General features: G+C 46.6%; 2 protein-coding genes and 1 long non-coding RNA gene across 6 annotated transcripts; all 3 read right to left on the reverse strand.

Annotated features, from left to right (window-relative positions):
- Positions 1 to 2,383: 2,383 nt before the first annotated feature.
- LOC120458297 lies at positions 2,384 to 2,992 on the reverse strand. The gene is made up of 3 exons (XR_005617172.1): positions 2,866 to 2,992; positions 2,739 to 2,810; positions 2,384 to 2,624 (listed from the first exon to the last, which is right to left on the reverse strand). It is a non-coding gene; the product is annotated as an uncharacterized LOC120458297 (long non-coding RNA).
- Positions 2,993 to 7,429: 4,437 nt separating this feature from the next.
- On the reverse strand, positions 7,430 to 15,000 carry LOC120458471 (serine protease filzig). Its single transcript, XM_039646125.1, has 8 exons — positions 14,778 to 15,000; positions 11,659 to 11,816; positions 9,997 to 11,596; positions 9,382 to 9,813; positions 8,215 to 8,392; positions 8,003 to 8,155; positions 7,661 to 7,932; positions 7,430 to 7,593 (listed from the first exon to the last, which is right to left on the reverse strand). Exons 1-8 carry the CDS (start codon positions 14,998 to 15,000, stop codon positions 7,430 to 7,432), a joined length of 3,180 nt encoding a protein of 1,059 aa, XP_039502059.1.
- A 6,219-nt stretch (positions 15,001 to 21,219) lies between these two features.
- LOC120458472 (serine proteinase stubble) lies at positions 21,220 to 27,464 on the reverse strand. 4 transcript variants are annotated; one of them, XM_039646127.1, is made up of 6 exons: positions 27,002 to 27,464; positions 25,211 to 25,390; positions 22,756 to 23,277; positions 22,382 to 22,559; positions 21,795 to 22,173; positions 21,220 to 21,704 (listed from the first exon to the last, which is right to left on the reverse strand). In XM_039646127.1, exons 1-6 carry the CDS (start codon positions 27,162 to 27,164, stop codon positions 21,489 to 21,491), a joined length of 1,638 nt encoding a protein of 545 aa, XP_039502061.1. In that variant the 5' UTR covers positions 27,165 to 27,464; the 3' UTR covers positions 21,220 to 21,488. The 4 variants fall into 4 exon arrangements, with proteins under 4 accessions (XP_039502061.1, XP_039502060.1, XP_039502063.1 ...); XM_039646126.1 differs by lacking the exon at positions 27,002 to 27,464 and adding an exon at positions 25,488 to 26,023; XM_039646129.1 differs by lacking the exon at positions 22,756 to 23,277.
- Between the last annotated feature and the right edge of the window lie 212 nt (positions 27,465 to 27,676).

A 27,676-nucleotide genomic window follows, 5' to 3' on the forward strand; every position in this document is an offset into this window, starting at 1 on the left:
GCACCTTTCACAGCATCCATTTGACTTCCGTCACCGTTTTTTCTCCGGTTTCGTTGTGAGTATTTTCTTTTCCTTCTTTATTTTTTAATTTTTTATTTAGTTATTTATTTGGCTGGTAATCAAGGTTTGACTGTGCGGCCATTTAATTGGCGAAAATTGAAAAGGGAAAACATTTTACGTTCAAGACGTTTTGTGTAGGCGTCCACCGCAGATAATGCTATTAATTAGAAAGCGAAACTAAAAAATTCATTTAGATTATGTTAGCTGGGCGGCGGCGGTGGAGGCATGGGGAAATTCATAATTGCTTCTTGATAAATGTTGGCCCGAAAACTATATATTTTTTTCCCTTCACTTTTTGATGATGTCCGAAGGGCAGAGGGCAGAAAAAGGTTTACTTTTTGGGAAAGGACAGGGAAGCTTCGATGGCCTGAGGCCACGGGCAAATGATTTCCTTCAACCCGCCGGAGAAGTCTGGAAGGCTTAAGACTGGCGGAGAGTTTTCCCCGCAGCTTAACGAAACCCGAAATCGCAATTCCCATGGAGATGCAAGAGACTTCCATATTTAGACATTCCACCGACACACCTGTGAGCGAGTGGCTCCCAAATGAAGATCTATCAGAGCCGGTGGCGGTGTGAAGACGATGGTTGCATCCGAAAAGCACTGGATATCTGTCTGCCGATCGATCTATCAAGATCCGAAGTGGACTCCAGACCAATAATTACCGGATGGGCAGTAATTTCCTACGGGTTACGTTTCAAATGGGCTGGCAGTGCCGTCAAATTAATGACCATCTCGAGTCTTGGTCTTGTGCGATTTCATTAAGCGATACCGGAGGAGAGGTGAGAGATGGCCCTTATCCGGGCTACCACCAGAACGGTGGCATTTCCCAGCGATGGCCTCCTCCTCCAATTGAAAGAAAGAAAGGGAAAATATTGTCCATGAGTACTTTTCGATTGTTTCCATAGATGACCCTATAAATCTGGGGAAAGATCTTATACATATTATTGTAGCACTTGGACTTTCGTTTTTTGTTTACTTCTCAAGTGGCAGCGCCGGCAGTTCCTATAAATCTTTTTGCCCAGAAAAATATGAAATTTCCATTGTGCGGCGCGCTGGGAAAGTCCAAGTGCCACAGTCGTCATTGTGCATTCGGTTCGGGTAACTGCTCGCGGAGTAGTTGGTGGTCATCTCTGGGCCAGAAGCCCCATGATCTCTGCCCGACACTTGCCCCCTCACTCGTTGTGGTCGTGTGTGCGGCTTTTGATGATGCTTGAAGCGTTTTAATTGTGCAACGTTTCTTTAGAAATTAAATGCTAGACTCTTCAGTTACTTCATAGCTTTCGTTTTCCATGGGAATGCTCTGGAGTCCGTTCGCGTTGTATTTAGTCCTCTATTTTGTTGTACCCAAGCCAATAACAATAGCAATAACAATCAAATTTTGCACCTATATACCTCTTATGCAAGATGCTTTAAGTTTCACTACCCATTATCAAAAGCACGCCATAAATAAAACTATCGAGTGTCATAAATCCCAAGTCTGGTTGACCAATTAATTTAAATAGAGCTGAATTTCACTTTCGCTAGGCACAGTTTTCGCCTATTACTTTGATCAAGTTAGCTAATCGCCACGGAGGATCATCGCCTGCCGGTTAATTCGATAATCTGCGGCCCATTACCACCACGGATCGCATGTGAAAGTTCAAGCCCAGGACCGGCGCACCACTCGTGATCGCAGCCGTTGATAATCCGGACGCATGACCCCCGTCCGAGTACGTGATAGCCGTACAAATTATGATATGCCCCTCGCCGGGGATCTCGAGTTGTGCCCACGACATGCACTTGCAACGCACTTTAGACTCCAGCTCCAACTCCAGCTCAGGCTCCCACACGCCTCAATGAAAGGCCAGAGGGGCGGAGGGAGGAGCGCCACTTGGGTCGTCATATGCAAATGACCAGCAATTATCAGACATCAACCGAGAGCGAAAGTTTCACGAGCCGGCAATTGTAGGGAACTCATACCGAACTGGAAGGTAACGTAGTTAGTCCAACTCAGTGAATTGCGTTGATTCGCGTTCTTAACCGAGGAGTATTACGACTAGTTTTGTCTTTCTAATAACAAATTTGCATTAATCCAAAGACCCTTAGTAAGGAATATAAACCAGTTATTATTAAATAAAAACTCATCATAGAAACACATCTGAATGGAGAATCAACTAGATTTTTGGTTTTAAAAAGCTGTCTTACGCAATTCGTCGATAAAAAACGGATATCTTAACGTTATTATACGAAAAATGAGGAATAACAATGTTAAATATTTGTTTTAGTAAGATATCCAAAACCGAAAGAAATGTTTTCCTAGACACAGATAGATCTCAGGTGGCTTTATTTTTTGGCGGCTTTGCGTGTTAATCGCTTGCTACATGTCCCGCATATCTAATAATTTTACAAATTTAATAGAGGCGTGTGCCCGCCCTTCGGGCAAAGAAAGTTTTGAGTTTTGCTTCACTGGCACCTGCCAAATAATGTGCGATCCGCTGCCCAAGTCCCAAGTCGGTGTCGTCTCATGCATAAGGAATTCGAGCGCTGAGTTTGGGCTGCGTTGGTGTCAATTTGTTGTATATACCTAGAAAATAAAGAATAACTTGGCTTTTTAAACTTTAGAAAGAAAGTAGAGGAAACGCTTTTGTCCTGTTTTGTATAAAAAATTTCTTCTGTTCGCCAGTTTTCTTTGCATTACATTATATTTGCGTAGGGTCCTTTTTTTTGTCTGTTCCCATGAATAATATTCTTGCTTTTGTGCATTTTAAAACTACAAAAATTATGTAAAATACGTTTTTGAAAAGTCATGGGCTCGAATTACTTACGTAGCTCTATTTGTATGTTTGAATTCGCCTTACATGGCAATGGTTTGAGTCTAGGCTATATAATTTACCAAAGTTTTATTTTTCCAGACATAGGTGGAGCCAATGTTATTTTTTGTAAACATTTTTATTGACATATATTTATTATATATATTTTATATATATCCATTCTGTCAATATGACCGCAATCTCCATACCTCATAGACTTAACTCCAATTCAAAAATATTTTGTAACGATTTAATACCAGAATCGTATACATAAAGCGACAATATATATTTTTATGATTTAATACAGTACATTGTTAAATAGGGAAACTAAAAAACATATGTTTTAATTGGAACTTATGAAAGTGCGATAACCCTTTACTTTAAGTATTTTCTAAATTGCATGTTGAGCATGCAACAAATTAATGAGTTCAACACCATAAACTTTATATAAGTTTTATTGGACGTTTTAAAAATATTTGTTGGTCTCTTGAAAGGCTACATTTAGTCGTAAACCTGCAATCAGTAAAACACACAATAACTCTACACCTAAACATTATGAAAATGGAGTTTCTTATGCTCAAATAGCCAGAAATGCACTTCCAATCACGGAAAAACAAAACAAACGACCAGGAAACCTAACAAATAGGCTACAGGACGCCAATCAACAACAACATCACTACGGTGCAAAAAATCATGCGCACTTCTTCTCAGATGTTTCACAACAGCAAAATACACAAGAATCTAATATAGAAACGGCAATTGCATCGCTCACAAAAGCTATCGAGGGTCTACACTCCATGCAAGCCCAGATGCTGCAGATGCTGGTCGCAATTAACGCGCAACTCACACAATGTCCCAAATAAAAATTCTCACCTGGAACACGCGAGGTGCTGCCGGCAAAATGACTGAAATCGGCCACCTTGCGGAGAGAGAGAATATTGACATTCTCCTTCTCACCGAAACGAAGACATCCAACCTTCAACTATTTGGATATGAAGTCTACACTTCAAATTTACCTGACGGCAGTCGCAGGGGTGGAGCTGCAATCCTGGTTAACAAAAAGATCAATCACTTTCCCATTGAGCCAATCGCCCATGCTAAAGTCCAAATCGTGGGTGCCAAAATCCAAACATGTATAGGACAAATATTCATCGGATCAATCTACTGCCCTCCAAACTTCAGCTGGACTCAATCAGAATTTGATGACATATTCGCTAACTTCAACTTTCCAAGATCATTCATCAGCGGAGACTGGAACGCAAAACATCCATGGTGGGGTTCTGCGATCACCTGTCACCGAGGTAACTTACTTGCCGCTAGCGTCAACTCAATTAACGCCAACATCCTGGCGACTGGAGCACCAACATACTATCCAAGCGCAGTAAATCGAAGACCATCCTGTTTAGACTTTGCAATCTATCGCAACATTCCACACGACAAGCTAAACATCAGAGACAGCTGGGACCTTGAATCGGACCACCTGTCTCTCATCACTACATTAAAAACAGAAGCCACACAATGCACTCAACGTAGGCAACTTCTTAGCAAACACACAAATGTAGCTGTTTTCAAGGAAGAACTATGTAGATCGATACGCCTTAACATTAAGATCAACTCTGCTGCTGAAATTGACGACGGTAGACCTCTTCACTACCAATGTGACAAATGCGGCGAGGAGTGCAAACATGCACACTGTAAATAATCATAGCAGAGCCCTCATACGCCTCTCGAATAGATTTGATCCAACCATTGCAGAGATGCTAGTCCGTAAGAGAGCACTGAGAAGACGTTATATTCGAACGCACAGTCCTGAGGTTAAAGCTCAATGGCATAGATGCGCCAGAGAGCTTCACGTTGCCATGGCTGAATTGAAAAATGCGCAATTCGAACATATGCTTACCAATATGGATTATTCTAATGATTCCACTTTTAATATGTGGTCCTTTACCAAAAAAGTAAAAAGAATGCCACAGAAAGTTACGCCTCTGAAGAACAGCAATGGTAACTGGTGTCGCTCCTTAGAAGAGCAAGTACAAACATTTGCGGAACACCTTGGCGACAGATTCACTGCGTTTAATTTCGCATCCGAGGGGGATATCAACAGTATAAACGAAGTACTACAGCGCCCATTCCAGATGTCACCTCCAATAAGACCTATCCGTCTGGAAGAAGTCTCAAACATGATACGTACCCTCAAAAGACGAAAGGCGCCAGGTCACGACCTAATAAGCAACGCAGTACTTAAAATCCTTCCCAAGAGAGCACTATTACTTATCACATTGATATTCAATGCGATACTTAGAGTGCAATACTTTCCCAAAAAATGGAAGAGTGCTAGAATCAGTATGATTCTAAAGCCAGGGAAGCCGGAACAGGATCCAAGCTCCTACCGGCCTATCAGTCTCCTGCCCTCCTTATCGAAGGTAATGGAAAGGCTGATAGCTTCCCGACTTATAATACATCTAGAAGACAATGATACTATCCCAATGCACCAATTCGGATTCAGAGCTGGCCACAGTACGATTGAGCAACTGCACCGTGTAGTCAATCATATCCTGAAGGCCTATGACCATAAAGAATACTGCAACGGAATCTTCCTCGACATTCAACAGGCATTTGATAGAGTTTGGATCCCGGGACTACTAGCCAAAGTCAAAACAGCGCTGCCAGCCAACCTGTTTGAGCTCATCAGATCGTTTCTCACAAACAGAGAGTTTTGCGTCCAGTCCAGAGACGCAACCTCTGTAAATGTTGCCATTGCAGCTGGCGTACCTCAAGGAAGCGTCTTAGGACCGATACTTTACTCCATCTATACAGCAGACATCCCCAAGCCAAGCTATTATGAAATGACCAATGACAACAGCAAAATGCTGCTGGCCAGCTTCGCTGACGACGTCTGCTTTCTCAGCTCCTCGAACAGTGAGACCGAGTCGTCACAAATGCTGCAAACTTATCTCAACGAATTCGAGAAATGGGCCATGGCGAACAACATCAAAATTAACGAAAGCAAATGCGTAAACGTTTGCTTTACGTTACGCCGTAAAACAACTCCTGCGGTACACATTAATAATGTGGACATAGAGCAAGCAACTAAGGCGAAATACCTAGGCCTCACACTGGACAAACGCCTAACCTTCCGAGATCATATTGCCAGAGTCGTCAAAATGTGCAACCTAAAGCGTAACCAACTATTCTGGATGCTAAATAAGAAAAGCAAACTACCTTTAAGATGCAAGCGTCAGATTTATCAGCAAATTATCGCACCTACTTGGAGATACGGCATCCAAATTTGGGGAGTGGCGGCTGCGTCCCACCGAAAACGATTCCAAACCGTCCAGAACAAAACATTAAGACAAATCACTGGCTGTGACTGGTTCGTTAGCGGCCAAACGCTTCACAATGATTTAAACCTGAGCCTTGTTGAAGACCAAATCTCGTTCTTCTCAAGCAGATACAACGATCGACTAACTGCCCACCGTAATCGTCTCGCCCGGAGATTACAGGGGGCTATCCCAATTCGCAGGCTCAAAAGAAGACATTTTGGGCTGCTTCTAAGATGATAGTATGAATATATTATTTACCTGAAACCTCACTACTCGAAATTTGACCTATTCCTATATATTAAGATGAAAACAAATTATATTTTATAATTAAGAGATTATTTACTTAAGACAACATTTAGGTTAAAGGCTTTAATTGACCTGTTCCTGAATAATATTAAATAAAGATGTTAATTAATTTAAAAAAATACAGTACATTGTTAAATAGGGAAACTAAAAACTTTATATTGAAACTTACGAAAGTGCGATAACCCTTTACTTTAAGTATTTTCTAAATTGGATGTTAAGCATGCAACAAATTAATGAGGTCAACACCATAAACTTTATATAAGTTTTATTGGACGTTTGAAAATTATTTGTTGGTCTCTTGAAAGGCTACATTTAGTCTTAAACCTGCAATCAGTAAAACACACAAGAACTGGTTTGTTTTAAACATTTTATTAGAATTAATTTTGTTGTGCATGAGCTGCTATAAATAAATAATTACAGTAAGTTATAAAATAAAATTACAATAGCTTCTGCCGCATGATTCGATTCGGGTGGAAGCGACTTACGTGATAATGATGCCCTACCGAAGGTCCCAACTGACGTCGAGTCTCCTTAATTAATGTTGTATAGGACTAAAGCTAGGTGTAAATGTTATGCAATAATTTAGAAAATTATGTACAGCAAATGGGAATAAATTAGTAGTCCGTCCAATCGGTTAATACGTTATATGAGCGGTGACTGCACAGTGATCTCTGCTTAATCACATTCACTAACTAGTTTAGGCTAGGCTAGGCTAGGCAACGCTAAGTGTAATATTACGATTACGACAATGGAAGTGTCTGGTCAGTGGTTGCTGTGCGGGCAGGTGGAGGTAAATAGTGGCAACTGGAATCGTTGCTCGGGTTATGGCCGATCTGATGCTCCATGGGATGTCTCCATAACCGGAGCACGAGTCCGAGTCTGAGTTGGATTCCGATGCCGTGTGGGGAAGACGTGCTATGCATTCACTAATGATCGGGCCGGGGCGGGAACTAGAACTGCAGGATCTGGTTGATCCAGTCCCGGAACTCCGAGATGCGGGTGTAGACGCCCGGCTGGTTGGCCTCCGCACACCCAATACCCCAGGATATGACACCTCCGAGGTGGAACCGCTTGTCGGACTCACGCTGCAGCACCATGGGGCCACCGGAGTCGCCTGGGGAAATCATCAGTTTTGGTTAACAAAGGTGTCGTGTTTTAGACCATATAGGCCATTTACTCACCCTCGCAGGAGTCGTAGCCGCCCTTCTTCCAGCCGGCGCAGATGAAAATGTGCGGTATGTGCTCGATGTAGCCCGCGGAGCGGTACATGGACTCGCATATGGTGTTGTTGATCACGGGCACGGCCACCTCCTGCAGCACACTGGGCAGGGGTCCATCCTCATAGAGGCGGCCCCAGCCGGTGACGAAGGCGGTCTGGCCAATGAAGTTCTCATCGTTGTCGGGCACGCAAACGGGAATGATGTTCGGCTGGAAGACGACGGGCTCGTAGAACCTGCCAGCAAACGGAGACGGAAGTTGTAGTTAATTGGCACGGCTACAGGGGGCCATCGCCATCAACTTACCTGAGCAGAGCCAGATCGTACTCGAAGGTGCGCGGATCAAACTGCGGATGCGAGGCGACGATCTGCACTCGACGCTCCTGGTAGCCGTAGGGCTCCTCTTCCTCCGCCAGATCGTACTCTCCCAAGCGCAGCAGGAGATCGGAGGGTGGCACACTGAACGAAAGTAACACCTATGAGCACTGGGTCTATGGGTTAAGCCATTGGCTACTCACTTGTCCACGCAGTGGGCCGCCGTGATCGCCCAGTTCTCGTTCAGCAGGGCAGCTCCGCACTTGTGCAGATACGTGGAGGTGCGCCACTGGCGTAGGGAGATCTGCCAGGGCCAGCGTCCAAAGGCCGCATTGGCTCCACCGACGATGCGGGGCTCGGGGAACATGCGACGACCGCAAACTGATGCAGAAAGAGGAAGGATTGAGATTGGGATTGAGAGTCTTGCTTAATAGGCCTGCCGTCAGGTCACAATTAAAGTAATGGGCCCGCCAGGGCCTTAAACATTTTAATCACTCCGCCTGGCACTCAGTCATTTGGGCCCAAATGTAATGTGCTTTGGCCAAGGAGGCACAGTCCTTGACTTTGGCCTGCCTGAAGGCAAGCAGTCAACGGCCTACTTTATGGCCCCAAGCTCGACTTGGCTCAAACCGATCCCATCCGAAGCGATCCGAACCGACCTGCAGAGCGACTTGTTTCGATTCGTGCATCAAGATTGCTTTTGCCGCTGCAAATCGGTCAACGGGACGCAGGGAGCAGGGAGCAGGGGCTCTCGCTCTGGCTCGGATTGGCTCGTTTTTGGTGGGCTTTGGCCGACGACCGACAACGTGACCCATGCGGCACAATGACCGCCGCGATCCCATGCACCCATGCACGGCACGATGCAGTCATTATTGTAAATGATTGCTGTAAAAATTGTTGCGGACTGTGTCTAGCACAAGTCCTGCATAGGAGTGTTCTTGCACTGAGGAATTTTATCACTCTCGCTATCTAAAAGCTTTTCTTAATCTTCAAATTAGATGATCCAGATATATTAGGAACCTATTCTGGGAAGTACCCTAATAGCCAGCCACTTTAGATATATAAAATTCATTATGACTTCGGATATAAAATATTGTCCCTGGATCTACTTCGTTGAGTTGGGCTGCGCTTTCTCCCTGTGTAATCATTTATGAGCTGGCCCAGGACAGCACCTCGGACATCTCGGAAGATGTCTCCGCTTCTTGGTCTTCAGTCCGATGATGCTGGCTCAAGGCCAGCGTTTAGCCTTCAAATTGAATTTAATGGCCACGCACGTTGGCTTTGTCTTATGGCCAAAGTCAGCCACGAGGTATTAATAGATTTCTCCCCGCAGGAACGGGTTTTCTTGGCTCTCCAGCTCTGGAACTCACCTTCCTTGTAATCGACGCCCTCCAATGCATTGGCGGGTGCCACGGTGGTGCTGCCTGTAGCCTCGATGGTCGTTGTGTTCGGTTCTTCGCCGCTGTAATCTGTGGTTTCAGCTGCGGTTGTCGGGCTGCTGGTGGTGCTGGTGGTGGTGGTGGTGGTGGTGGTGCTGCTGCTGCTGCTGCTGGCTGCCAAATCACTGCTGAGATCCGTGTAAGATGATGTAGATGAGGCTAATTCTATACTGCTCGCCGGTGCCTCTGTGGTTTTCACTGTGGTTGTCGCTGCTGCGGTGGTTGTTGTTGTTGTGGGCTTGGCTGTGCCCGTGGGTTTCGGTGGCTTCGTGGTCTTCTGCGGCTTGCTCGTTCCGTGGGTCTCCACTTCACTGACACTGGTGGCCACTGAGATGACCACTTTGTCGGTGGCGCTAGGTGGGGCTGCGAAAGGATGCAAACTAGGCATTAGAAAAGCTGTCATGTGGGTGGAAAAACCTTATACAAAAAAGGGGTTAGCTATGTAGTATTTTTTGGTAAACTGTTACTAAAATCTAATTTGTTTTATTAAGCTTTTTTTATCGGGTGCTTTTTTATCTCAAGTCAAATATAAAGGGGTGAACTCACCTGCGGGAGCTGATGTTTTGTCAGCGGCTTCACTGGATTCGGTGGTCAGTGGCATCCAGTTAGAAGGTGGTGCAGGCTGCCAATCGTTCGAAATACTGGCATTAGTCGGTGGCTCAGCCTTCACGTCAGTCCAAGTGATTAGGCCGGTCTTTTTGGTGGTTGTTGTTAGGGGTGCACTTGTGGGTGGCTCGGTGGTGGTCACGGGTTTCGCGGTAGTTGTTGTTGTGGTGGTTGTCGTAGCCTTAGTAGTAGTGGTTGTTGTTGTAGCCTTAGTGGTAGTGGTTGTTGTTGTGGGAGGCTTCGTTCTTCGAGTGGGTTTCGGCGTTGTGGTTGTGGTAGTTGTAGTAGTAGTGGTAGTTGGAGCGTTGGTGGTGGTTGGCTTTTTTTTGGTTATCAAAGGAGTGGTGCTACTTGCTGCAGGCTTTGAAGAACTACTGCTGCTGCTGCTGCTGCTGCTGCTGCTGGATGAACCCTTCGTGACGGTGGTTGTGGTTGACTCAGCAATCAGAGCGGGCACCTTGACGATTTCCCCGGTGGGTTTCGGCCTGGGCCGCGGGGCTTGAGTGGTGCGTTCTGGCAACCTGGTTGTGGTGCGGTTCTTGGGCAGTTCATCCTTAAAGACGGTGGCTGTGGTAGATGTGGAGCTGGTGGTAGTATTGCTGCTGCTCGTCTGAGCCACTGGCCTGCGAGCTGGCGAAGTGGTGGCTGTGGTGGCATTTGCAGTGGTGCTGCTTGTGGCCAGACCATCAGCCGGCTTTCGTGTGGATTGCGTTCCACTGGCGGTGGTAGTGGTCGTACTCACTGGCTTTTTCGCAGGTGCTGGCCTCCTGCTGGAATGAGTTTTGTGCGGCTTACTCGTGGTGGTGCGCAGCGGTGGTGTTGGACGTTGGGTGGTTGCGGCCGCTTTCGTGCTCGTTGTAGTGGGTGGAGCTGCTGTGGTTGTTGTGGTAGTGGTGCTAGTGGTTGTTGTTTTGCTGGTTGTCCTACTGGCTGCGGAGCTGCTTCCCGTTGGTCTTGTGTGTCGCCTGGTGGTAGTTGTTGTTGTCTCCTGCTGGTAAGTAGGTTCGGTCACCGCTGGCGTTGTCGTCTCCACAATTTGGAAAGTCACAAACTTGGTGGGCACCGAGGTGGTTTCGATGCGCTGTTCCAAGATCGGAGCAGTGGTTAGCACCGGCTTGGCGGTGGTGGTGCGCCGCCGTGGTGGCTTAATAGTTGGCGTAAACGTTGTCGTAGGTGCGGCACTGGGTTTCATAGTGGTGCGCACCACGTAGTGTGAGTTCTTGTGGGTGGTGTGTGCCAGTGGTGGGCGGCGTGTGGTTGAGAGCGTGCCGTTGCCGGTGGTGCGAACAGGTGACGGCTTCGCGGTGCTCAGATAGGACTGGGTGACGTTCTTGAGCAGCTCGTTGGTGGTGTGCTGATGGGTGGTGCTGCTACCGCTGTTGCTGCTGCTGATGCTGCTGCTACTGGAGAAGCTGCTTTCGGTGGTTAGCTTGAAGAGGGCACTGGTGGGCAGAGTGGTGGACTCGTGGGAAAAGTGGGAGATGGTGTTCTGGTCAATGCTGTTGTCGTTGATCTCCGGCGCAAAGAGTGAAGCTTCCTCCTGGTAATTGGGCAAGGAATTAGTGGACTCTGGAGAATTTCTAGGGGAGGCTAATTACTTACCTTCATGGCGCAGCACGAGCCAAAGTAGAAGCGATCGATACAGGTGCCCAGGTGGGTGCCATTCTGCTTGATGCAGTCGATGGCAAACATACAGACTCCAGAGCGTCCCGATTTGCGAACGATGCAGGGCAGATGACGGATGTTTCGACCAGATTGGACTGTGAATAGCGAGGTAATTACCAGAACAATCAGAATAATGTTTATTATAGTACATATATACTAAGTAATGATGATGATGGGAGACAAAGCAAATAAGATTCCTGTTCTGGTCCCAGCGGCTCGAATCGACTGCTCCACACCATTTCCGTTTGCTGCGGCGATTAACGCCTTCGAATTTGTACGCCAATTTGAGCCAGGTCTTTACCGTTAGCCGAACGGTTAACACAAGTGAAAATGAAGTGGCAACAAACGAAGACGATCACGAACACTAGCACGAACATGGGTTCATACCCAAGCCCCAAGCCAAACCCCAGCAGGAGGAGAACCCATAAAAGCCACCAGATCGCTGAAGGGCGTCATCATCGCCCGGTCAAAACATACACATAAGACCGCCCGATGAGGCAACAGTAGCCCATCCGCATTATTGTTATTTATTTATGATTTCTGCTCTTCTGCGGCTGCCGCTTCGCCAAGAACCGCCAGCTTCGTCATCTTCTTCACCATCGTCATTGTGTAATCGAGCCGAGAATTATCCGAATGCCCGAGCTTTGAACTTATTTTGTTACCGGCGGTAGCACGGGGCCAAGAGTTATTTGGTAATTTGTGTTTCGGGGCCCTGACAAATCGCGGCCAGGGCGAAATAACTTGGAGCAGTCCGAGGAAAGCACAGTCGGCGGTCCTGATTGCCCCTTTTGCTCATAAATTCACTTAACAAGCTGGGCTTACCGCTTAAAATACTCGCACATAAACAAGCAACTTTGCTTGAACTTTGTTGTTCATTACAAAGAAAACAAATCGCCCATCGTTTGACCACCGCGATTTCTTAAATACCTCTTCGGAAAGCATTATCGAAGGTGCAAATTATGGGTTTTTATCTTACTGGCTTTTATAAACGGTCAGTTACTGAGTTTTTTGCGTTATAAATGAAACGTTGGTTCATTTCAGTTTTTATAAACTGCCAATAAATTAGATAAAATGATTTGAACATTTTACAAAAATATCTTCAAATTTAATTTATTTCAACTATTGACAAAGCCCATGAATTCTTACTGTTATTATATGAGGAGTGAGTACTTCGAGCCAACATGTTTTAAAACAATCCGAAAGTTGATACCCCTATCATTCTAGAGGGTATTTAAATAAATATTGCCAATTGCCTGGTTGGTGTTTCTCGTTTGTTGAACTTCATCCGTAAAGTGCGGCGCATTTTTTATGCAATTAACATGAAATTCTGAAAAGAGCTCCCCTGGGCACGGAGTTTCCACGCCTCAGAAGCGGCCCAAAAACAGATGACTCAAGACACGAACTTGCGCCGCAGAGCCGAGAACGATAATAATCCATCGAAAAGTGGATTCAGCCGAGACATTGTCACGTTCCATAGATCGTGGCCGAGCCGGCAGTGGCAGCCGTTCTGTTTCTGTTTGCATTTCGTTTTGTGGCTTTTTGGGTCAACAGCTTAGCATATGTTTCGCTAGCCACTCGCCTGGCCTACCAAGCAGCCAGAATCGAAGGCGGCTAGAGAGGAAAAGACCCGCATTGCAATGAAGGAAATTCGTTTTTGGCATGCGAATGCGGCACCACAATTTCGTGGCCCGGTTGTGGGTGAGTGGCGCAGCGGCTATGTGGGTCAGCGGCAGCCAAGAACAGAGGGTTCGGTTCGATCTCCGGGTTTGTTTGTCTTATTTCCCTTTCACTTGCCATCAAATTTACTTTCCGCTTTCTGCAGCCGCCTCTTTCCGCCTGCGTCTCCGTCTGTGGGTATCTGTCTGCCCGAGTGGATCCATATTATTTATATTTTCTTTGTTGCCGCTGCGGTCCAGTCGTAAACATAACATGGCTCTTGGCCAGAGTATGATTCCGATTTTGAATCCGAATAAGATACCCGGTCCGCGTCCGAGTGTCCAAGACGGACTGGCCTGACTGGCGGCGGCGGTTGCTTATTTTATGGCAACATTCTTTGATGGCTGACCTCAATTGCTTTTGCCCGCTGACGTTCGCCAGTTTGGCTCTTTGGCCAGCTTCGGATTATATGAAAGTTTCGTAGTTTTAGTTTCATCTCTCCGCTGGCCGCTGAAAGGCTGCGCTTTGTTGTCTTTCAGCAGACAAATTGGCAGCTGTGTGGGGCCGCAGAGGAAGTGCTAATAGCGTATAAATTTGTTTCTTAATGGCTGTGACCCAATTAATCTTCGTTCCCGGCAACGCCTCTCGCTATTGTCATTAATTTTGATTACTTTCATTAGAAGTGCTCTAGCTCTGGCTCAAGCTCTGTTGCTCATTCTGTTCTAAATTTGGTCTCACCAAGTTCGTCGCTTAAGTCTTTTGTTTCTGCTGCCGTGCTCTCACCTGTTTGTGCAATAAAGTTTATGGCTGCCAGCTTCTGTTATCTCCAGATGGTTATTGCTGAACAAGAACTCGAATACTACTTTTCTAAGCATAAAGCTAAACGATCCAGAAATTTGACTACGTATTAAATGTCTGCCCGGCTTTTAAATAGGTTCGTTCAAGTATTCCGTTTTCCATAATTATCCCTTGTGATAACCATTTAATTATTTGTGTTCTATGTTAAAACATAGCATGATGCCCTCTTATTGTTGTTATAGCTATTCACTTTTCTCATACTTGTTACGTGATTTGAAATGTGCTTGTTATATTTTCTTAGTTTCTTTGGGCGTCTGCTTTAGGGTGCGGCAACTTGAGATCTGGGCTTAGTTTCATTGTAATCACCGGGGATCCCTGACTTAATTGCCTGCGTGAGAGAAAGTGCTGGAGTTCTCGGGAAACAAGGTGGAAGAAAGGGACTGATGGGATCGGTATGTGCATCAGCAGCTGAATCTCTTCCCGCTGAGTAATTCCCGTTAGGAGAGCGTCAATTGCTTGACATACATAAATTCAATTGGGCAGATGATTCTATCCCAGAAGTGAGAGTGGGCAATTGGGGATCTGGGGATTGGGGTACTTACACTGTGCTAAGCTGGGATTATCCACAAAGACGGGACTGGCGTCTGCCGTCATCAGCAGCAGGCTGCCCACCGTGAGAAGGCTGAAGAAGAGGCTGGGGCGTGGCATTCTGGACGGGGCTGATGCTCCACTTCTTTTGGGGGTTAGATCTGAGGTTTCTAGCGCCCTACTGGCTGCTGTGTACGTATAGGTGTCTGTATCTGTATCCGTGTGTTGTGCACCCATCTGCAAAAAGAGTTAACAAGTTGGTTAGTCTCCGACCGCCGCATGAGTCATGTGAATTGTGAAACGTTTTTGGGGCCCCATACAAATCGATCACTTAACGAATCCATATTTTTCTACACCAAACCGATGGGCACGGCCCAACCACCGCAGAGAAAAGCAGCGGGCAAGCGGAGGAAGCAACAAGTGCGTAGAAGCAATACGCCTCGTCTGACTCAAGTAGGTGAAAGTCTCTCTTCGGTGACTTGCATATGCAAAAACGGGGAGAAATGAAACAAAACACATAAACAGAAACAGAAACAGAAACCGAACGAGCTAAATTTGCCCTGGCAAACGAGCCAGGGTGTATGTGTAATATGCCGGATTGCTTGTTTAGTCATGCCTAAAATGCCCCAAATGGAAAGCAAAAGTGTGAGCATAGAAAGCGACCCGACCCGAGGGGGAATCATTTACTGATTGTATAATCAGCGCCCCGTTTATATAACCGTATGGAAATGCACTTAACCTCAAGTTTCTATTCCCAGGGCTGACACGGGTGCCAACTGGTTCTCATCCCACCATGAGCCGGGGTTCAACACACGCCTAATTGAGTCGCATTTCGATCTAGTAAAGAAAGTTCAGCGCTGGGAAATGTACAGAAATGATGACATAAGCCGGAGCAATCAAAGAAAGCGCACCACTAACAACCGGCGACAAATGACGATGACGATGACGATGATGAGTTGGCTAGAGCTAACTGGACCTGCTCCGGGATCCGATGACAAGGTGCGTCTATATCTCGCATACTTATGTCCATGCCCGGAGGCATCTTGCGGTGACAACACATTCATTGATCGACCATTCTGTCTCTTCGGTTCGGTTGGGTTCTGTTCTGTTCGGTTTAGTTTCTTTGGGTCTTTCTTTAAGTCACGATTCTGCAGCGTTGAGAAATTAGCTGTGTTTGGCGGTGGAAAGGGAGCAGAGTAACTCTCATTGTTAGCGAGTCTTCTGTGAGTTGCGTAATGCGGTCGTTGAACCTGGCTCGTAGGAACTTCGACCGCAACTTACTAAGTAAATGGCTTTAATTAAGCCCGAATGCTAAATCGTCATCGGGAATCTGTAATCAAGAACGGAAGCCATAAAACATCCATGCGGATGCCTCAATTAGATGTGAATTCAAACTAGTAGTACACACGATCTCAAGTCCAGTTCCACGATTGTTTGGCTTTTCGCAGCCTCAAAAATGTTGACCAGCTATTTGTGTATTTGGGTCACGTTCAGACCATATCGGTATGCGTATCTGTATAATTGTGTTGGCGTTGGCTCTGTGTGCAAATTAACATGAATTTCTGAGCGATAACCAGAATGCCTGGGAAGAGCGAGATGTGGCCGGATCTGGGTCAGAAGCAGCAGAAGCGAATGATTTGCATGATTTCCATTGGATCGGTAGATCGGTACATCGCGGGATCTGGGGATTGTTGGGGCTGTCCCTCCAGTTCCAGCTCGTTTAATGGGCAATTAAGTAATTTCCACTCGCGACTCAATACAAGTGACAATTTCATTTGCTCGTTAAAAGTGAAATTACAATTTGTTTTGTTTGATATTAAAAATACATTTTGCAGCTAAGTTAGCCCTGGGTAAAAGCGAAAGCCAACGAGTTTCTTTGTGGCTTCTTTTTTAGTATTTACCAAAAAGAAAAGTGAAATGCCAGCAACGACTTGTAATTTGAAATACTGAACAAAAGAATTATGCCATTTGCTATGGAACGACTAGTTCGTCGAAAGAAACCACATACACATCGACTACGTTTCTAGTGTAATCAAATAAGAAGTGCGTCTCGCTTGCCGCTGCTTTCATTTCTGCTTACCAAAAACGGAGCTCGGAGAAATTGTCTGTGTATATTTGTTTTTTTTTTATATTGTGTCCACCTCAGCTGCGGGCTGCCATGGCTCAGCGGCATGACATCTCTGACCACATGTCCCCCACTGGCTTTCAAGGAAGGCCCAGTTCATAAGCTTAAAACGAAAGACTTAGGGCACGAACTCGATGGTCAGGCGTGCGCATCGCCTGTCGCTGAGGGCCGTCTAATAGTCTTAGCAGCTGCCATCGAGGGTTCAATACAACCGTCAACGGCAATTTCTCAATCGCAAATGCCGAATGCAAATTACAATAATTACGGCGAGCCATTTTGCGCTACTCTACGCAGGCAGCCTCATCCTATCCCCATCATCATCTTCTCCTGGGAGGCGATCTGCCCGGCAAACCTGTATAAACCAGAGCGGCCCCAGAACGTGAAATGCAAATAACGCAACTGGCTTCCTACTGCCAGATCATCTGTGGCCGCAAGACAAACGTGCTCTGCCCCTCCACCAATGCCCTCCACCCCCTCCCTGCTGTCGAGTGCGTTTTAGACCAAAGACAGGCGGACTGGCAGGCCTCCGACAATAAGGAAGAGCCGTGTGTGGTTGGCGCTGGGTCGACCCTATGCTACTCATCACAAAATATGTAAAAACGATCGCAGAGGAATTTGAATTAACATAGAAACTACCTCAGCTTGTAGGATATGCTCGTTCGTATATTAATAGAACATTTTTCTACCCCATTTTCAAAAAGTTTCTCTGCTGTAAGGATGCTTTTAACTCAATAGGCTATCGCTTAAAAAAGAACTCCCAGCCCATCTAACCGCTGATACGCTCGTCTTGCCATTGGCATAACCACTATCAGACCAGTTCTTTAAACCGAAAAGCAAAAATCGTTTGCCGAGGAGTCAAAGGAAGCTGGTGCAAGCAAAGTTCTGCTCATGATTGCCTTTTCTCGGCCGCCGAGGGAAAAGCAGAAGCAGTCGGCAGTGGCAGCGCAATTGAGACACTTGTACTAAGCTGCTGCTGTGGCTGCTGCGGCTGCTGCTGCTGCTGCCGCTGTTGCTGTTGCTGGTTGTGGTGCCCCAACTCTCGTGGCACGCCGCTTTGGCTCGCTTGCATTTTACAGGAATTTTAATAAATTTACAGAGGAGGGAGCGACTTTGGCTTTGGACTCGTTTCGAGCTTTGGCCGTGTTTGCGGCGCTTGAACTGGCTGCTCTTGTTTTGCAGCCTCTGCTGGTGCAGTTAGTTGCAGTTATGCGCATCTATCGGCTGCTCGGCATCTGTATCTGTCTCTGAATCTGAATCTGTATCTCGGCACATGCATCTGAATCTGAATCTGAATCTGTTTCTGTTGCTGTGATCGTAGTGAGTTGGCGCTTAATTGACTTGTACGCGGTAGAAAGTGCACAGCCACTTTGGGCACAACTACTGGCACAGGGAAAGAAGAGCCGGCGTATCTGGCGGATGCGTATCTGAGTCTCGGATCTTTTGCATTTACTTGCGTTGGCTGCCAGTTGACGTCGAGTTTCGGGTCACTGCTGCCAGCTATTTTGGGTCATTTCTTTTACTTCGCTGTTACCATATGAATGTGATTATAACTCTTACGTTTGTGGCTCGTTCGTTTTATGAGTTTCTTCACTTTTGACACTGCCTCTTGCCCGTTTTCCGCAGTTCTATTTTTTTGTTTCTTTCAAAAAAAGATCACACAAAGCACTGTTAGCCGGCTGGCAAAATCTGTTTCCCGAGCTTCGTTTCCTTTCTCGGTTGGGATTATTTCGTTAGTTAGGTTTGGTTTGGTTTGGTTTGTATTCTTGCACTTGAACTTGCCTCGGGACTTTGGGTCAGGCCAATTATTTCACTTACACACGCACACACACACGCACACTCGAGCGATCGGCTTAGTCCCCGAGCACATACACTCGCACACACACTCGCGGAAGACGGAAGACGAGCTGAAGACCAAGTTAAGAGCGCGACAAGTTGCGCACGTCTGCGGAGTGGAGCTCACACAAAAGATCCACAAACCAGGTGAGCCAGGTGAAGCCTCTGCCACTGCCACTGCCACTGTTGCCGTCGCTGCCTCTGCCCGCTGCCCGCTGCGACTGAGATTTGGCCACGCCGGCAGAGCTGAAGAACTTGGTAAGGCGAAATTGGTTAGTAAGCTGACTCTCTCGCACTCGCTCGCTCACTTCGGCTCAACGTTAAAGTTAAAGCCAAAGCCAAAGCCAAAACCAAAGCACCAACATGTGCGCATGCGTGCAGTCGGCGTCGACTGCGCTACGCGCATAACGGTTTTCATTAAGGCCAACACCGAGCCGAGTTTAAAAGCTAGGCTCTGTTTCTGTTTCTGTTTCTGTTTCTTATTCAAATGAACTTCTCTCTCTTTTGGCCACCTCTCTCCTTTTGAGGCGGCACACAGCTGATTGGCGGCAAAAGGCGTTTGGCGGGGGGTGGTGGTGATGTCGGTGGTGTCGGTGATGGAAGGGGGAGTTTGGGGTTAACAGCGCTTTCACATTAAAGTAGCAAGAAGCAGAAGACAGCCCAAACACACACACACACAAACCTGCACACATCGTGGCTTTTTCTTTTAATATATATGTACATATATTTTGTGTTGCAAATGAGTTTGTTTTCGCTGCTGCTCGCCATTCTTTGTCACCTGTGCCAGTGGGAGTGTGAGTGTGGGGCCACCATTTGTTTGTCTTTTAATTTATGCACGTCGTCAGGTTAAGAAAGTCAATCTTCATTATGCTGCGGCTCACAGGCAAACCAGTTGGCTGATAAGAATTGCATGGTGACTTCCGTGGCTTAAGTATGTTTTCCCAGAAATTTATGAGTAGAAACTTCTAAGGAGCAGCACTTCTGGGGAACAACACTTTGCTCATTTTGGGAAGGGAAATTTAGCTTTTGAAATATTAAACTTCTGTTACAAATTGAGGCAAAAGCTCATTCTGGCTCTTTTAGTCCATTGATTATTGCACTCGTACTTCGATCATCGCACGCTCTAGGCCACACATCATTAGGTGTCGTGAAAAGGCCATTTGACTGCCAAAGAAAACCATTTATACAGAACACAAGAATCGCGCCTCACAACATCTCGGGTCTCTGTTTAATGAAGCAAACAAAACAAAACGCACAATTAACTATCAGCCACTGACTGACTTGGCGATGACGCGTGTCTTTGGCCGTTCCTTGAACTCGAGAGACCTTGACACTGGGGCTGCTCCACAGCAACTGAGGCCTGGAAAGCGAAGCGATCCCCGGTTCTTTGGCCAATTGCCCGAAGAAGTGGATGCCAATGTGGATGCTAAGAGCGAGGCGGAGAGATATTCATTTCGTATTTATTCAGTCAACAACTATCGCTGGTAAACCGCAAAAATAATAACTTTGGGTGGGTTGTAGGAGGTACACCTTTTCGATTTAGATCTTTTTGAACAACCACCTATAGAATAGGCGTAACTATCTGCACTATCTTGGTATAAGCAACTTTCCGGACCTTATAGCTGGCAAGATCTTGATGTTCATGCGGAAAAATAGAGGCACACATCGACTGAGCTTGAGATTCTGTTCAATAATAATTCTCGCCTGATGTGTTTCTTTCCCATTTGTAATAAGAATCTTATGCTCGTTTGAATTTATTTTGTTCCTTTTTCGCCGTTGAAGGATTTTGACTGCCGCTTGCCGTACAAATGTAGGAGTATTATTTGGCTCATGTCCGTTTCCGTGACTATGGCTTGGACTGTGGTCATGTCCATTCCTGGAGCTGATAAGCTCCTTTTCGATTCCTCTCCCACTGATTATGTTATTGAGTTTTATGATAGCGATGATACTGGTCATTTGGTACTGGCCACCGGAAGTCGGGCTCATTTTAAATTCAGATCATGCACGGCATGTGGCACCTGTTGCACTGGCATGGACCCAGTTTGGATTTCCCGCGCTATCTTAGAAGATATCTCTGTTTGATGTTCGTGCCTGTTATGCATTTCTGGCTAATGTTTGCTGCCTCTGTTTCTTATTTGCCTAGCAAGATACACACAGATTCCAATCCATTTTGAGATATTTTTCTTTGGTGTATGGCCGTCTCTGTTTGGCCGAGATGCTGCCTAAAATTATGAAGTGAATTTTATTTACCCAAGACACAAACCACGCCGTGTGTCAAATACACATTGCAATGTAAACGTTACAAAACAAAAAATGTTGCGTGCATTTAGGCGTTATTACTTTTATTGTGCTCTTCAAAGTTGTATTTCAAATTCTTGTTGATGATTATCCTGATGATCAACCTTCTGTCAATAAAAAGCCATTGTAGTTTGGTACTTTTTTTTTATTTATAAAACATAATTATTGGTATCAATACGATGTAAGTGAAAGTGGATCGCATGTGAAGGACTTATTCGAACAGTGTATAATAAATATCGAAAACTTAAATAGAAGGCTTGGAATGCAATGAAGTCGAATGAAGGGTGGAGGGATCGAACGGTTGGACTGATTGAGGTGGAGGAACCCCAGGAAGTAGAGTATGGTAAAATAAATACAAGGCCCCAAGGACCTCGGTCTTACACACTAGCAACCCCGAGTCGTAGAGGAATCACATGGCCTGGCTGACCGCATGCATCTCCGCAGCGGACGCACGCCTTAGCGTTGGCGCCTACGCGTTGTCATTGGCCATAACCTTGTTGATCCAGGGCACAAAACGCTGGATGTTCGTATAGACGCCGGGCAGGTGTTCCCTCCCACAGCCGATGCCCCAGGACACCAATCCGATCAAGGTCTTGCGACCGTCCATGGTCAGTGTTAGTGGTCCGCCACTGTCGCCTTGGCAGGAATCCCGGCCACCATCCTTATAGCCAGCGCACAAGAACACCTGAATGAAAAGGAGTTGGTCAATATGGATATAGATATTTTGTAGGGAAGAGTATTGTAAATTTGATATCTAAGTCCAACGTTTACTCACATCGTGGATGGCCTCTCGCCGACCCGCTGCTCGGAACCAGCGCTGACAGCGATCATTCGAGATCACCTCCACATCCACCTCCTGCAGCACGGAGGGCACTGTGCTCTGGCCGTGTCGAGTTCGCCCCCACCCAGCCACAGTGGCCATTTTACCGGTCAATTTGGTGGATGGAGGAGGCAGGCAGACGGGTATGATGTGCTGCTTGTAGACCACATTCCTGTCCAGACGGATCAGGGCCACGTCATTTACAAAGTCTGCGGGGTTGTAATGGGGATGCACTTCCTTACGCTCGATGCCATACTCTTCGTGGTTTAGCCGCTCCTCCTGACCACGAACATCCCACTCGCCCAGTCGGATCTTCATATTGGAGTTAGGGGTGCTGCAAGGGTTTCAAAGATATATATAAGTTTGTATTGGAAAGTCTCCCCTTTTATATACTTTACTCGTAGAGTAAAAGGGTATACTAGATTCGTTGTTGATTTAGTTATTGAACTCTCTCGTTTGCACTCCCACTAGCTGACTAACAGGTATCTGATAGTCGAGAACATTGCTATAGCGATCTCCACTGTTATTTTTGCAGTACTTACGAAGACACACAATGGGCAGCCGTTATCACCCATCGGTTGGAGATCAGTGCGCCGCCGCAGCTTAGTTTTCTGGTGAGGAACCCACTCTTGATCAGCGCCACCTGCCAGGGATGAGAGCCAAAGCCCGTGGAATGACCTCCTACAATACGATTGGATCGCGTGTAGACCTCGCCGCAGCCTGGGAATAAATATATGATAGAGTAAGTAAGCATTATCCTATTGGTACATGTAATAGGGTACCGAAGTATGTCGAGAAAAGATCTACAGAAAATAGGAGAGCAACAAAGTGAGTGGTTGTGTGGTGCGGGTTAAAAGAACCAATTGCAGAGGTGCCAGAAAAAAGAGAGATGTGTGATATGGTTGTGGTTTTGTACCCGGCACTGGTCGATAGCTGGCGTCGTGGTAGCCACCACTGCCTCCACTTTGGTACTCGTCCGCTGCCTCTCCAGCATTGAGGTCCAGGACATTGCCCACCGCAAAGGCCTGTGCGTTGGGCAGCGGTTCGTGTGGTGCTGGAGCGCCGGCGGAGTCCAAGGGCACCTGTGACTCGGCGTCAAAGAAGCTGTCCAGGTGGTTTGTGATCCCGCTGATGGAGCCCAGGTGGCCGCCGCTCTCGTGCTCCCAGCTGTTTAGGCTGGAGGAGGAGGAGGAGGATGGGCGGCTGGATCCGCCAGCGGAGGATCCTGGCTTGTAGGAATTGGAGCCGCTGTAGAGGGGTGGTCGCTTGGTGCCGTAGTAGTTGCTCGGGTAAGCCGGTCGTGCAGAGGAGGACGCTGTGGACGATGTGGATGGGGCCGCTGACAGGCCGTTGCCACTGTGGTGGTGCAGGTGGTGCTGCGGCTTGTTGGCATTCGTCGACAGGTCGGGGTAAATGTCATGCAAGTGTATTATGTCGCCTGTGTGTGAGAATTGTGATACAGGATGAGGGTCTGGCGAGCGACTCCAGAGGTCAGCACTGCCAACGGAGTCGGTGTCAGACTTTCCCCCAAAAACTGGTCAGCACTCGTAATAAAAAGCGGGACCCAGACACGAATGCGATTATGTCAGCTGAAGATTTGGGCCCAGACTGCCAAGACTGCCCAGTCGGGCCATTAAGACAAAGACTGAGTGTCCGTGTGTTTCGCACGTAATTCAAACCAATCCAAAAGCCATTTGGGGGAGACACAGAACGGCGTCATGACTTGATTAACACTTTCGAGGAGCTCGGAGCTCGGAGCTCGGAGTTTGGAGCTCTGCACTCGGAACTCGGCCTGATTCGGGTATGCCGTAACTTTGGCGCTGTGATTTTTCCCACATTTGAAAGCAAACAAAATAATAAAGATTTTGGTGGGGCAGGGACGAGGAGCAGGGTGCCTAGTCGAATTGAAACAAAGAAAGAAATCCAAAAATTTCACTTTTAAATGCGAAAACGTTCACCTTCGTTTATTTCCGCAAGTGAGTTTTGCCCATTTCGGGGTTGACTCCGGTTTTCGGTTTTCAGTTTTTGGCTTTATCATTGTCGCCAGACGTCTTGGGAAAACTTTACACATGAAATACCAAAGAAAGCACGCAGAACCCGCTTCTTTATGGGCTTCGAGGAAAAGGTTGATCCAAAAAGGGGGGAAAAGACTCTCAAAATTAAGTTAAATTGCGGCAAAAGAAAAGGTTGAGTCTGAGGCTGAGACTGAGACTGAGATTGATGTGCGAGTGAGAGACGGGGAAAACTAAATTTTCCACCAAGAATTATTCACAACATGTTGTAATGCTTTGTTATTGTTCAGGTTTGCTTTTATGTTCGTAACGAGCGCATTCGAAAAAAGGCAGAAATCTAGAAAATTAAACAGAGCACAACAAAATAGCTGCGGAACAGCTGAAGATGGAAAAAAGCTACTTGAAGTAACCAAATAAATAAAACTCCGCGGGCAATACTGATGCGTGTATGGCATAATATAAAAGGAATGGCTCTTCTCCTTGGTCTTCTAGCTGCACCTATTGCCAAATTGGTAATTGCATCTACTGCGATTACGATAGAAGCAATGCACTTGATGGCAAGCCAATCGATACATAAAGCTATAGAAAGCGAATAGAGTATGAGTTTAATTTGGTTTTTGGTATGTGAACATATTCGATCCAAAATAAAACAATACTTCGTGGTCAAGCATTATGCTTTTAGTTAAATATGACAAATTTTACATAGCAACATTCCCACGAATGTGTTCACAAAATGATGAAAGTATTGCTAAGTCATGAAAATAAGTCAAGAAAAAGGTACCATAATATATTAACATAAACTTTAAATTTTTAGCATACTACTTTCGTGTTTATTATATTCAACCTCTACAAGTTGTTTAAATTTAAGCATATAATATTTACTTTACTTATTGATGATCATTGGACTGATAATGTCAGTATCAATTTGTATACTAATATTTAACTCCTCGTTTTTGGTTGTTTTAAAGTTGATTTTTAAAGTTCTGGCCATATAAACTTTACAAATGCTTTTCATTAACCTTGCCATACTAGCATGCCGAAATAAATAAATACAATTTTATCCCATTCGGAATAGAGTGTTCTGCGCTATTTAGTTGCATATCGTCGTGTGGAACCCAAAGACCCTTGCTTGTGTGCGAGTGCACAAAGCAATTTGATCTCATTTTCGAAATGCAAGCTAATTTATAGCGCTATTATACGAAACCGAGTTGCATAACTTCAAGCGCAGCAATTTTCCAATTGCAGGGAATCGCGCAAGGCGAAATGTCTTTCAGAATCAAATGTGTGCCTGGTTTGGGAAGCGGTATGAAGGAGGAACGGTGTGGATGTGGATGTGGATGTCGGTTGGGGGATACTCACTCGTGTTGTTCACCGGGGCGGCGTGCGGACTCTCCTCGGCGTCCAGATCTTTGTCCACGCAACAAGACCAGATCATGCCGCCGGAGCAAAGATCCAGCGGCTTGCCGCCGCCCAAGACACAGGAGATGGACAGGCCGCACTCGAACTTGTGGCCACGAAAGCGGCACGACTGCGGTATCACTGCAAAGACAGGGGCGGTTGGGGAACGAGATTAGTTGAGAGGTGGCAGGGTGGTGAGGGGGGGCTATGTCGGGTCAAATGGTTCGAGGCTAAGTACTTCGGGAAAGCATTTCCATCACGCTGTTCTCGCCATAGTATCCGGTTCCACTGCGGCGCGACAAGGCGTCCAGGATGAGCATGTCGTGCTCCTGCTGGGCACTGGGATAGCCCAGAGCCTCTGCTCTTTTGGGAGCTGACAGAGATATCAGTGCACAGAGGACCACTAGCCGCAGCCAGGTGTCCTTGGAGTGCCTGGGCAATGGCAGCATGGCAAGTGGGCGAAACGAAAGGGGTTGTCCCACGCGGACTTTCACTTTCAACGGGGTGGTTCAATGTAGTGGAACTTTCGCTTTCTGGCTTATGATTGATTTTTAGACGTCACTGGCTTGCGACCAGCTACAGTCCTGCCACTATTGCACAAAGGATTTCACTTTTATTATCATTTGGCGCTGTTCACGCATGCGCAGTTTCGCAGTTTCGACGCTCGAAAAGAAAATCGTAATCTTCACTTCACTTTTGTGCCCCTGGAATTATCTTTCTTTACGCATGCGCACACAGTCGGCGAGGAGCGAGCAAACGGAAAGGCGACCGCGCGTCGGGAAAATCGGCTCAGAACTAAGCCAAGCTTTTGCGACCGCCAAGCCCAGAGCCGAGCAGCCAGGTCCGAAAGGCAGTCGAAGACCCGAAGACACGCCGCTTTTGGCCATTTCACTCGCAGAGCAACTTTATCGGATCGAATCGGAGCAGCGCACAATGCACAGCGGCTGCGCAGCGGTGTTGCCAGCGGTGTTGCCAGCGGTGTTGGCAACATGTTGCCAAGCCATCGATTTGCTCGACTTCAATTGGGCTGTTTACGTTTTTTTTGTTTTGTCGTTGTTTTTTATTTTTGGCCAAGGTTTCTGCTTACATAAAAGACCAAACCAAATAATCTATAATCTTTGGGAAAATGGCCGACTCACGGCGCTTGCTGTTAACACTTTCGAATACAGCGAGTGCGCAATTGAAGTTAATTGCAGTGGATTTTCCTGTCCGTGTATCGGTATCTGGAAACACTTTTGCTTTTCTCATACTCGTATTACATATGTATATCCGTGGCAGCTGCTGCTGCCATTGAACTTGTGCAGCCGCCACGCTGCGGCATTTGATTTATAATATTTGGCCAGACTGGCCATCGTTTCGATAGTCATTCACAGTTGCCCAAAATCGCAGGCTTTCTATGTGAGTTTACATCTCGCATTTGCTGCCTTTATGTTAATGGGTAATCACCTTAAGCTCGGGCTTAATTGGCTTTCGTGTCTTTCTTTTGGAAAGTCCAATTAAACAAGATGAATTGGCTGCCCAAGAACGGAATGCTGAACTTTCGCCGGAGGCCCGAGTCCGATTTTCAAAAGGGGTTTTACAGCTTCCCCGATTGGGAATTGGTGCGAGCTTGACATGGAGGAGCAGCGAAGATCAAGGTTAAGCATGGCGTGTTAACTAATATGCAAATTGTGCCAGGCGAACGAAAGACTTAGGCAACGAACTCGATTTGACTTGACGGCAGGGAAGGGCGGCTGCGGCCGAAATACTCACAGTCCAGCTCATCAAAGAACTTGGCCTCCTTGGGCAGCTCCTGGTCGATGGCCTGCTTCAGCTCCGCCGGGATCACCTCGTTGTACACCGAGTTGTAGCTGCTGTGGCCAGCTGCGGCCACTGTTGCAAGCAGCAACACGAGCAGTTGTTGCGGCGAGCGCATTTTGCAATACTTTCGTACTTTTTCTGTTGTGTACACTTGTTGTTGCCGCGTCTGTCACTGATTTCTGCAATTGTGTTTCACTTAATTCACGTAGCGGCGCGAGTTTTTGATTGAATAATCGCGCCTCGTTTGCATAGCAGGCCGAAGGGGAGTGATGGGCCCGTGTAAATGGAATTAAGTCCACAATTTTCTCCACCGTACACTTTTTTTACTTCTGCGGCAGGCTTGGAAATAATTTAGAGCGTATCTTTAATATTTTACACTTCGCTTTCTGCGGTCTCGCGTCGACCAAATGCATCCGCAGTTCGCAAACACTGTGCCGTCGCGTCGAAGCACTTAATAAACAGCGGGCTGACAAATTCAAAATCAAAATGCCATCAACACCGCCAACCGACTGGCGAGCGGCACGGCACGGAGCGAGCCCAGCCGAGCTCCAACTATTGAGTAATAGTCACCAAAGAGCGGGCCGGGCCGAGAGAAAAGCCAAGTTAAGACGGCGAGAGACCCGCATT

Source organism: Drosophila santomea, chromosome 2L (genome assembly GCF_016746245.2).
Source record: "Drosophila santomea strain STO CAGO 1482 chromosome 2L, Prin_Dsan_1.1, whole genome shotgun sequence".
Classification (NCBI taxonomy): Eukaryota; Metazoa; Arthropoda; class Insecta; order Diptera; family Drosophilidae; genus Drosophila; species Drosophila santomea.